The 12,133-nt window shown below is 40.2% G+C and overlaps 3 protein-coding genes across 3 annotated transcripts in view; 1 reads left to right on the forward strand and 2 right to left on the reverse strand.

Moving 5' to 3' along the window:
* Nucleotides 1-963, forward strand: part of LOC107666748 (uncharacterized protein C8orf76 homolog) — a 7,331-nt gene extending 6,368 nt beyond the window's left edge. Inside the window, exon 5 of the mRNA XM_016458180.1 lies at nucleotides 757-963. Coding sequence (XP_016313666.1) covers nucleotides 757-948 — 192 coding nt within the window. The 3' untranslated portion in view covers nucleotides 949-963. The remainder of the gene's footprint in view (nucleotides 1-756) is intronic.
* A 91-nt stretch (nucleotides 964-1,054) lies between these two features.
* LOC107666770 (protein FAM83A-like) lies at nucleotides 1,055-4,999 on the reverse strand. The gene is made up of 4 exons (XM_016458207.1): nucleotides 4,256-4,999; nucleotides 2,227-2,394; nucleotides 1,853-1,977; nucleotides 1,055-1,549 (listed from the first exon to the last, which is right to left on the reverse strand). The coding sequence occupies exons 1-4, from the start codon at nucleotides 4,763-4,765 to the stop codon at nucleotides 1,072-1,074; spliced, it is 1,281 nt and encodes a 426-aa protein (XP_016313693.1). The 5' UTR covers nucleotides 4,766-4,999; the 3' UTR covers nucleotides 1,055-1,071.
* Nucleotides 5,000-7,144: 2,145 nt separating this feature from the next.
* Nucleotides 7,145-10,467, reverse strand: LOC107666810 (uncharacterized). The gene is made up of 2 exons (XM_016458266.1): nucleotides 9,524-10,467; nucleotides 7,145-7,910 (listed from the first exon to the last, which is right to left on the reverse strand). Exons 1-2 carry the CDS (start codon nucleotides 10,465-10,467, stop codon nucleotides 7,145-7,147), a joined length of 1,710 nt encoding a protein of 569 aa, XP_016313752.1.
* Nucleotides 10,468-12,133: the final 1,666 nt, after the last annotated feature.

Below are 12,133 nucleotides of genomic sequence, written 5' to 3' on the forward strand. Positions count from 1 at the left end.
ATATATCATGAGATTAATTCACTATTACCAAAAAGCCAATTATTTAATAATGTACTGTCTTTATAACTTAAGGATTTTAAGTGTCACTCAAAAGGGGGCCTAATGGTTAGAGTCGGACTCGTAACCCAAAGGTTGCGGGTTCGAATCTCGTACCAGCAGGGATTGTAGGTGGGGGGAGTGAATGTACAGCGCTCTCTCCCACCTTCAATACCACGACTGAGGTGCCCTTGAGCAAGGCACCGAACCCCCAACTGCTCCCCAGGCGCCGCAGCATAAATGGCTGCCCACTGCTCCGGGTGTGTGTTCACGGTGTGTGTGTGTTCACTGCTGTGTGTGTGCACTTAGGATGGGTTAAATGCAGAGCACTAATTCCAAGTATGGGTCACCATACTTGGCCACATGTCACGTCACTTTAAAGGAATAGTTCACCCAAAATGGAAAATTCTGTAATCGTTTACTCTGATGTCATTGCAAACTCAGAAGACTTGTAAAATAGTGTCTACACAATTTTTGTCTTTTTGAAGCTTGCTAGAAAGTCATACAGGTTTGAAACCCGTATGAGGGTGAGAAAAAAAATTTTTGGATTGAGTATTCCTTTGCAATGTGAATTCAACTCGTTGTGCATCAAAGAAAGCTAGTTTATTCTCTAAATTTATACATAACAGAATTACACATCTCTTACACAACTCTCCCAAACATTTGTAATGAACATTCATGGTCTCACATTAGAAACTGATTTATTTTATTCTGATCTAGGTGATGGCAGAAGACCTCAATCCAGAGAAGATGAGAGAGGAAAACCAAGATGGAGAGAGTTTATCAGGACTTTATATTAAAAAATTTGATGACAGGTGGTGGAACAAACTACACAATAAAATGCAGGAGGAGACTCCATCTTTATCCATGCACAGACCTCTGGAGGAGACAAAAATGTACTTTTACACATGAATGTGGATCTCTTATTGGTGCTTTTACTGTCACAGAGCAGAATAAAGTTGAATGTGTTAAAATAAATAAAGTTTCTACATCTACTAATACAATCTACCAACTAAAGCATTAAAATAACCTGCTCTAGCACCAGTGGGAAGTTGCAGGAACACCTCTGTTGATGTGATTGCCCTGTATTGGGCGCCAAGGTTGGCTCCTCATATTATAATCTTTGAAAAGAGGAGGCTGATAAGCAATGGGGTGATGGATCGTGTTCCTCCGTGGAAGCCATTGAGATCTTTGCAGTCCAGTGGTGACGTTTGGATAGCTGGTTTGTCTGACCAGGGCAGGAGCTGTCGGGAAACTCGGGTTCCTGGGCTTACGAGGTTTCTGTTGTAGGTGGTCGGGAGTGTTTCCAGCAATCCCTGCCGGGCGCATTGGGATCTGGAGTTTCTCAAAGGGTAGGCAGAGATCACCGAGATCTGATGTGTGGCAGGTAAATCCTGGGATAGGTTTGGAAATTGCATAGAGTCTGCGAAACTCCAGGTCGAAAGGTTTAACCCCGCTGCCTTTGAAGAGTACGGCCAAGCTTCTGTGAACCTGCCAGGACAGCCAGGTGAGACTGCGACAGAGTGAAAGAGTCATCATGGAAAAAGTCACAACAACCAGGTAAAGTTTCTGCATCGCTAGCAGCAACAAATGAAAGAGCAATGTGCTTTAGCGGCCCAGATGGACCAGCTAATGCTGAAGAAATTAAACATTTCACCGTTAAAATTATAAAGAGGTGATACTGAAAAGAAAGAAACGAATTAAAATACTGATTTCTATCAAAACCAGGATTTTGGGTTAAAATTGATAACTTGTATCTTTAATCTTAAATTTCTCAAAAAATGAATGTCCTCAAAGATGAAGTTTCAGATGGTACCTGTAAGAGCCGACCAGCACTTTAGTGCAGTCCACAATGATGAATTTCTCTTTCATCTGTCCAGTGAACTTTCTGCCCGATTTGGCACAGTATGTTTCACCTTGAACACTACGAATGGACATTCTCTGTTGTATGAAGAGAAAGAGATAAACAAGCACATTGTCAATAAAGAATTCATCCACGTTTTTCATTTCATAATATAATTGAACTAAATAAAAAAGCATGTTACAAGTATTGAAATTACATTTATTATATAAACCAACAGTGTCTATTAAATGTAAATCTAAGGTCTGCAATCCCTAAATATCTTTTGCCAGCAGCAACACATTTCATGTATTGTAAGTAAGGTCAGTTAAAAGAATAGTATAACTTACAGTAAGATGAGACTTGTTGATTTTTACATTTTCACACATGTCCTGAAACAGCTGTAAATTGGTGTGGTCCAGAAGGAGATAGACGGACACATTGCGCTTTCTTATCGCCTCCAGTATGTCACAGAAAATCTCCACATCGCTGAATGTGTCCATAACTATCGCCAAAACCTTTGATGAGTGTAATTTAGGCAAAAGTTACATTGAAAATTGTTTTAGACCACTGCACATTCAAAAATGTCAGGCACTTTCCATAAATAGAGTACAAAATAGGACCTGAAAATTTGACTTTTTTTTTTTCATTTTCAACAAATGAGGTGCTTAAGCTTTAGAAAATATCATCTTCAGAATTTCAGGGGCTTAACTGAACAAACAAAAAACAAACGAACAAATAAAAGCTTGAATTTGTTTAATTTGTTTCAACCATGTTCTCAAAACTTTGGACAAATACATTTGAAAAGTCTTAGTTGTGTTTGAAGAGCAACCAATTTCTAAAAACAAAACAGAAATAATTACTTTTTTTTAAATTATAATTGAACTGAACTGAGCTGGATAATGACACTATTGCACTCAGCATTGTAAAAAAAAAAAAAACTGGGATTTACTTGGAAAATTTTCACAAATTTCACAAATAATTACAAAGCAACATCGTGTAACACATTGAACACATTATATGTGAAATTTGACTTAATAAAAATAAATTATAATGCCAGAAAATAGTTTGATGGCAAACATGTTTAATTTGTGCCACTAATACTTAAAAGGGTCATATTATGCTATTTTAAAGATCATTATTTTGTGTATTCGGTGTAACAGAATATGTTGACATGCTTTAATGTAAAAAAAAACATTATTTTTCAAATACTGTTCATTATTGTAGGTCCTCTATGCCCCGCCTCTCTCAAACGCTTCGTTTTCTACAAAGCCCCTCCTTCCGACAAGCACAGTCTGCTCTGATTGGCCAGCTGACCCAGTGCATTGTGATTGGCCGCACACCACAAGAACGCGTCGGAAATGTAACGCCCCTTACCATAATCGCTAGCTTCATCTTTCATCATAAAGAAGACAGTACATAATATCCTTAGTTTTTCCATCAATTCAAGCCCGAAAGGGGAATATTTTTTCCATCAGTTCAAGCCCGAAAGGGGAATAGAGTAGTGTGACAGACACAGTGATGATGCTCGTATGTATTTGCAGTACACAAGCCGCGATTAAGAAAGCTGACTCCACTGTGATGTGAACCTGTTCCCCTCACACACACGACGGATACTCTACACGGCGCAAAACTCCGCATTTGAACAGTCAATAGCAAATACTTAAAACTATTAAGAAAACATACTTACAGTAGCTGATTCAGAATAAGCGCCAGATTGTCATAGCAAAGTCGGAATTGACCCATTTTTTTTTAAATAGCCTTTGCACAGCCAGCTTTGTAGGCTACTCTCATAAAATGCATTGCACAAATTCGAACATCTGGGTTGTGCTGTTCTGTTGTAAATAAATCTTAACCAATGATTCCTCATTGCATCTACTTTCGGAAGGCCAAATAAAGTGCTTTTGCTTTTGCACAGAAACACACAGCGTCTCCCTGACATGGCTGCATCAACACTACTGCTGTTCCTGAAACCACGCCTTCTTTCTTTGCGTGAACATTTGGGCGGCATTATATTAAATATTTCCACATCGTGACCTAGAGATGTGGGGGCGTGTTTGAATGAGGCATTTTAGCCGGTCTGGACCAGCCTTCTCTTTTAGATAGAATAAATCCTTTCGTGGGAGACTTTGAGCTTTGTAACTCTGCAGATCTTATACATGCACAAATAGCTACATAACAGACTAAAGAAAAGGAAAAATAGAAATCGCATCATATGACCCCTTTAAAAAAAAAGCTGTACACCTAAGTGTACCGTATTCATGGAAAGTGCTGTTTGTAATTGCAGCATTCATCTTCCTTGCATCACAAAAGTGATATTCGAAAAAATAATGGCAGTACACAATCCAAAAATGTTACTAACAAATGACAGGTTCTTACTTTAGTTGCTTGCCTGATGAGTTCACGCAGCAGGTCTTTCATGGAACATGATTTCATTGAGTGGAAGAACACTTCCACACTGGGAATCCCTTGCAGATGGTAACTCCAGTCAGCCACCGGCCAGCCGTAGTCAAGAACTGGAGGCTCACTCTCTGTGACCGCAGGAAAGTATGTCTCAGAAGAAGCTGATGGAGAACCGGACATCTCTTCATCCCTGTCTGTCTCTTCATTGTCAGTGAGAGGCTTTTTAATGTTGTTTAAGATGTATGTTTTCTCCTCCGCTGACAGAAAGTCTGCTTCATTCTCTTTGTTCAGCACTTCCTGGTGTCCATCATTCCCTCTATCCAAGAGAGCATCCATAGCCAGTCGTGTGCTCTCGTTGTAACTCAGATCTACTGAAGACACCATAGTGTTTGGGGTTCTCATCTCCTGAACTCTTCTTCTCATTTTTCCTATCAGCTTTGGCATCAAGTAACACTGCACTGACAATCCATTACTTACAAGGTTCATGTTGTTTGCATACAAGTCCTCAGCTGACAGATGACTGGTTGACTCTTGCTCATTCAGCTTTCATATTTAGTCGTCTTTTACGCTTAAGGCCAAATGATTATCCATACAAACATGGTGTGGTGCTACAGTTAACATCCCCAAGGTGATCATCAAATGCTCACAAATAATGCTGCGAGATATTCATGCACCATGCATCTTTTCATCAGCAGTGCAAGCGTTTCATGGCACACTGAGCATTTCTGAACCAATTTGTCAAGTTTTCATGATGAGTGAGTTGAAAATTGAATGTTAGTGATGCCCTATGGCTCTGGGGAAAAGTAGTTTGTGGCTCCTCCTCGCACTAAGAGGAGTAACTAGCGTTCACAGACGGCTTCACCCCCAGGCATCGGTGGGTGGGGTCCTGTGGTTAGCAGGTGAGGTGTTGAGTGAATAATGAGACTGAAGCTCCCACGTTTTCCATCACAGAAATGAAATGGCGTGAGTGGCAGGGATGAAGATGTGGATGTCAGATTCATTTCACTCATGCAGCACTAGACCTGTTCCTGTGTCCTGACACACCTGCTTAATGTAAGCTCTTAATGGCTTTGTAGAGTACATGGGGTATTGAAAGTTTTTGTTATTTGGTAATTTAATAAGTCATAATAAACCTCAAACCCCAAGTATAAACTTAAGCATACATTTTCCCACACCATTTGTGCTACATACATAATTGATACACCAAACCATGCAGCTTATTGAAGAAAGAGGCATTATTATTTTTCTAAGTGACCAGATATGCGGTTGAAATGAAATATAAAACGGACTAAACAGACCCGAATATCATAGAGACTTTTGATTTTGGCCAATAAACAACCACCCAGACCACCCTAGCAACCACAAACAGTAGCAACTCATTAAAACACCCTGAAAACCTCCTTGACTGCACAACAACACTCTAGCAACCACCCATAACACCCTAACATTGTGGTGGCAAACACCACTTATTGCATCAGAAAATGTAAATATCAAGTTGAAATTATTGGCTTATGCAACACATGAAAATATGGATATTGTCAACCAGTATCATAAACAGAGAAGACGAAATACCATACACTATCATAGCTTGCAATGAGTTACAATATTTAGACTTTCACCTAATTGCATTAAAGGGGTCATATGATGCGATTTCTATTTTTCCTTTTCTTTAGTGTGTTATGCAGCTATTTGTGCATGTATAAGATCTGCAGAGTTACAAAGCTCAAAGTCTCCCACAAAAGGATTTATTCTATCTAAAAGGGAAGGCTGGTCCAGACCGGGCTAAAATGCCTCATTCAAACACGCCCCCACATCTCTACGTCACGATGTGGAAATATTTGCGTAATGCCGCCAAAATGTTCACGCAAAGAAAGAATGCGTGGTTTCAGGAACCGCAGTAGTGTTAATGCAGCCATGTCAGGGAGACGCTGTGTGTTTCAGTGCGAAAGCAAAAGCACTTTATTTGGTCTTCCGAAAGTAGATGCAATGAGCAATGTAGAGTATCGTGTCATGTGTGTGTGTGTGTGTGTGTGTGTGTGTGTGTGTGTTCATGAGAGAGAGACAGGGTCACATCACAGTGGAGTCAGCTTTCTTAATCGCGGCTTGTGTACTGCAAATACATACAAGCATCATCACTGTCTGTGTCTGTTCCCCTTTCGGGCTCGAACTGATGGTAAAACTAAGGACATTATTGTACTGTCTTTACATTTATGATGAAAGCTGAAGCTCGCGATTATGGAAAGGAGCGTTACATTTCCGACAGTTCCGTGCTTGTGGTGTTCGGCCAATCACAATGCACTGGGTCAGCTGGCCAATCAGAGCAGACTGTGCTTGTCGGAAGGAGGGGCTTTGTAGAAAACGACGCGTTTGAGAGAGGCGGGGCATGGAGGAACTACAATAATGTACAGTATTTGAAAAATAATGTGTTTTTTTACATTAAAGCATGTCAACATATTCTGTTACACCAAATACACAAAATAATGATCTTTAAAATAGCATCATATGACCCCTTTAAATGTTGCATGTTTCACAAATATGGTAGCATGCAGGATTTTGTTCAAAATAAAATAAGTGAAATGAGTAAATTTAATGTAATGTAAATTACGTGTCTAAATAAAAGGATTCAGGAAGATATGGTTAGACTGAAAATTAAAAAAGTGAAAAATAATAATAAATGCACATGCAAGGCTTGTGCACTAATACTAATCACTCGCTAATACATTGCATCTGACTAGGGTGGTTCTCATATAGGGGTGAAATATGTTTGGAGAGTGATGAGTAGTTAAATAAACAGAAATCCCTCCCTAAAAAAACATGCTTGATTGTGAGAAAATACCTTTTGAAATTCTTGAAAGACTTAACTATTTACATAAATTTGCAAGAATCTGATCTTTTCCAGAAAACATCTCCATCCATTTGCTTTGCTGCATATCTGGCAAGAGCGACTTTCTCATGACTTGGAAAGGCTGCATTCAACGTCTCCTTTAGCTTGGGTAAGTCCAAGGTTTCTGGATGGTGAGCAGACACCAGAAATAAACTCTGCTGGAGACCCAGTTTACCCAAGACTTCTTCAGCCCATTGCCTCACCTCCACAATGGACTGTTCCTCAATCAAGTCTGCCATGGAAAGCACCAGGTAACATTCTTTCCCTAGGGATGATGCTTGCTGCAACAACTGTATGGCTCCCAGTCTAAGCCTCAAAGGAGACACCAGTATGTATACATCACACAAAGAGAGTGTAGATGTTATGCGTTGAGCTTCAGAAGAGCTGGACGCAGAGGACAGGCTGCCAAGATCACCTATTTTTCCAAGCCCAGGAAGGTCCCAAAGGCGGACATTGGGGTAGGGGTAGGGATACTTCACAGCCTCTTTGGTTGTTTCAATGACACCGGTTGAGGAAGCTTGCTCATCACCTTTCTTCAGGCCCAAGAGGGCATTGACCAAGCTGGAGCTGCCACAGCCCGTCTCACCCAGCACACCGATATCCAGCCGGAAGTGATCGAGAGCTGCAAGGATGGCCTGAAGCTTGGAAGGATTGTCTGTGAGATCTCTCGGCTGCGAGAGCTTGGTGATCTGATCAAGATCATCCTGGTTTATCTTCTTGGACCGCAAAGCAGTAGAGACCACAAACCTGTGAAGCAAATGTAGCGAATTTGTTAGATAAATCTAGATGCTGTAAGAAATTATAGTCTGCCTGACCCATAAAGCTTCATGAACAATGGATTTTCATGATAGCTCGTGCTAGTTTTTATGCCAGTTAGTGCTTGTTAACATCAAGTCTATAAGCTAGTGGACCAACATAGATTTCAACACAGAGAAAAATAACTAGCCAGTTAAGTTAATCAGCCTAGTAGGGACACAAGCACACTGGCATCCCATGTTGGGGACCAATGTCCAAAACACAACATGGTGTCCAACAAGTGAACCCTGATTTTGCAGGGCTATGCATGCTTCTGGGTCAACATCCTTGTTGGTCCTAGAACATCATTACTAACTAATCAGATTTTGGGGTTAGGTTTAGGGCTAACATCAGGGTTGAGGGATTTCTTATCAAGCTATCTTTTCCTGCTAGTATAAGGGTTAGATCAGAGTTGTCCAATCCTGCTTTTGAAAGGCCACTGTCCTGCAGAATTTAGTCTGCATCCTAACTAAACACAATTAAACCAGCTAACCAAGGTCTTCAGGACCTCTTCTAGAAATGTTCAGGCAGGTTTATTGGAGCAGGTTGCAGCTAATCTCTGCAGGACATTGGCCAGGAGCAGGACTGGACACCCCTGGGTTAGGTTATGGTTAGGTTTGGATTAATGGTAGGGATTGGATTAGAATATATTTTTTTGACAGTACAGTTGTTGCAGGATCTTGAACACCATTATTATCAGCCCCCAGACTTTTGCCTCTAGTTTAAGGGTTAGGTTAGTTTAAGTTTAGTCTCAGACTCAGACATCATTCCCACAGACAGTTGACTGAACATCTGATGCATATGACACACAAAATTGGATATGCTTTAGGAGTTTCGAAGTCGTCATCGGATTGGTTGAATTATACAGGATTTCCAGAAGAGGATGCGTTGTTTAACATTCCTGGAAACAAAGATGCCATGATGCCAAACCCCCTCGTGGAAGAAGAAAGCCGTCATGTTTACAACTGTGACAATGAGCTCTTGTCATGATCAACTAAACACTGGGTTTTCAAAAGTATGTGAAATATGTAAAGTTTGTGGCATAGACTCTTTAAAATACGTTCAAGAGTTTTACACACTGGTCTGTTATTGTGGGGACATTTCCATGCCCCTAAACATGATGCGGCATAAAACGAAATGTGATTGGTTGTTTTACATGTCAGTCATATGGCCTCTTGGGTGGTCCTCGGCCATTCAAAGCAGCCAAGGTTCCCAGACCTGCTGCCATCAGTCTGAAGGTCTGGCTACACGAGACTAGGTTAGGTTAGGTTTTGGATTAGGGGTAGGGACTGGGTTAGAACTTTTTTTTACAGGCTTGTTGTTCCAGGACCTTGTACACTATCACTATGAACCCATTTTTTGCCTCTAGTTTAAGGGTAATGTTATGGTTTGGTTTGGATTACTTATACAGATTGGGTTAGAACTTGACCAGCAAACATGTTGACCCCAGAACTCCAGACATGTGTAACCAGCCATAGTTGTTATTTCAGTGAGGTTCAAATGGAAATCAAGTCTGTGTCACAAGGTAATATCAAGCATTTCAAAACACAATGAAGTTGACTTACTGTGTGTCATAAGTCAGTAATTTAGGAATCCGAAGTTCCTTTGTAATCGCCACCAGAAACTGACTAAAAGCCTTCTTCCGAAGCTCAGGCAGGGCTTCAACAAGCACCTTGGTGATATCCTTCATCTTCACTAACTCTGGATCTTGGGAAGCATTTGAAGGATTCTGGCTGTCTGCTTCTGAATCAGCCGTCTCTCCAAATACTTCTTTACTTCTCTTCTGCAGCTCCAGCTTGCGAGCTCTCATTCGTTCCCAGGCGCAGGTCATGCACGGCCCTGTAGGCTTCTCCTCGACCACGTCCCAGTCCCGCTCAGCTCGAACCAGAAAAAAAGGCTGATCTCTGCCATGCAATTCCATTTTGAGCCACATGTGGTCCTCCTTGTGCTGTTCTGTAGTGAGAACCACCAGAACATCGTAGCATGTGGAGTTATACTGCTGGTTGGTCTGGTTCATGATGGAATTTGAAGTTGGATGGCCCTGCACGGTCCACACACGAACATTTGGGATTTGACGGTGTAAAATCACAGAGTCAAAATCAGGAACACCACTCCCTATATATTCTGCATGCTCTGCTATCCGAACACGTTTCCTACTACTGCGGTGGTGATTAGTATTTAACTTAGACTTTATACTGTGTTCCTCATCTGCACTTCCATCTTCTTCACAGTCTTCTGATTCTTCTTCCTCATCTGTTTCTTCCTCCTCATCACCGTCATCATCAGTTTCCCATTCCTCCTCTTCGATTTCCTCACCCGGCCCACAGATTGCAGAAGCCAGCTGAGCATTAGCCTCCGGTGTTCCTCCGGTCACAGCTATATCTAAAGGGAAACGTTCAAACAGTTGTAGAGCAGTCACCAGCCTGTTTTCAAATCCAGGTGCCCTGATGGAAAACCTCCAAGGGGCAAGAATACATTTCACTTTTTCGTCCGAAAGTTTTTCTTCCATCTTCAGTTGTACCCTGAAACGAACAAAAAAAAAATTTAATAATATAACTTACACTAGCTACCTACTGCTAACACCAGTGGTATACAGGCCTAATGACTGAATTTGACAGTGTTCACAGATAAAATATGGTCAACAGAACATGATACAATAATCAACTCTCACCGTTTTTGAACAACAAATAAGCTGCAAAAGTGCGTCCTCCGTCCTTAAGTTCTCCTGAACGAGTGTGTTTGCGGGACAGTCAGCTGTGCTAAAGTCAACACTTTGTTTGACAAGGTTTCCAGATGACATTGTAAACAGTTCGCAGGGCGTTTTAAGTTTGTTAAGCATCATGGTGTACTTAATTCCATTTAACCCATTTATCTCCACAGTTCTTCTTTTAAATAAATTACTCCATTTGTGAAATTCTAATGGAATTTTGTTTGAAAACTAGTATAAAGAAGAGTTTCAGGAGAGGAAGAATTCACATCCACACCACAAGTTTTTATAACTGTACATATTATATTTCACCACCAAATTTAAATATTAACTGTACACTCTAAAAAATGCTGGGTTAAATACAACCCAGTGCTGGGTAAAATAGGGACAAACCCAGCAATTGGGCTGTTTTGACCCAGCGGTTGGGTTAAATGTTTAACCCAACCTTCTGGGTAGTAACCCAACCTCTGGGTCAAAACAACCCAATTGCTGGGTTTGTCCCCATTTTACCCAGCATTGGGTTGTATTTAACCCAGCAATTTTTATAGTGTATTTTTACAGTATTGCAGATTTTTTAAACATTTTTTTAAATTGTGAGTGATGCTTGTCCATGCAAAGATTCCCACCAAATTAAGTTTTTTAATTAAGTGTTTTCAAGCACATTGCTATGTGGTTGCCAAAGTGTTTAAAGCATTTTAGCACATTGTTAAATAGATACTAAGGTGTCTTGAGTATTTTTAGTATGATGCTATGTGCATTTCTGGATGGTTTCTTACTGGCCCAAGTCAAATGGGATCATTATCAAGTCTTAATCATGCTTTGGTTCATTAGATGACTTGGATTTGTTCAACGCTAAGTATGAGAAACAGTTACAGTGATGCTTACCTTAGTCATTACTACAAATAATAAGGAAAATAATGTGGTATTTATGAATGCACATTATATGCAGCTGTATATGGTGTGAGTGTCCAGCAGAGGACAGGATTTCTCCCTAAACACAAGAGCAACCTGTAAGTTTAGATGTAATACAAAAATAGTACTCCGAATAGTACTCCTTTATAAATATTTTTAACAATGTATTTAATAAAGTATATAAAGCCACATCAGTATGTGGATCTCTACAGACATGACTTAATAAATACTTTTTATATATAAATCCTACATTGAGTGGCTTGGACTACTATTTTTATATTAAATTAAATATCCTTTATCAAAAGAGAACCAGTAGGTATCACTTCACACCAAGTAGCAGTATTTGCAAACTTTGTTCACATGTACATTTAAATGTTCTGGAAATAGCAGTGGCAGCTGTCACCGTTTTCTTTCATGTAGACACTCCTAGATTCATTTAGTAATCAATTCAATAAAATGTCATAGGGAATAACTGAAAGTACTTGGTGGTGAAAACAAAGGGAGTGAAGTTGCCCATCCCATCTCATGTGGCCTGTATAACCAAAAAAAAAAAAAA

This window comes from Sinocyclocheilus anshuiensis, unplaced genomic scaffold, assembly GCF_001515605.1.
Source record: "Sinocyclocheilus anshuiensis isolate Anshui unplaced genomic scaffold, SAMN03320099.WGS_v1.1 scaffold267, whole genome shotgun sequence".
NCBI classification, from domain to species: domain Eukaryota; kingdom Metazoa; phylum Chordata; class Actinopteri; order Cypriniformes; family Cyprinidae; genus Sinocyclocheilus; species Sinocyclocheilus anshuiensis.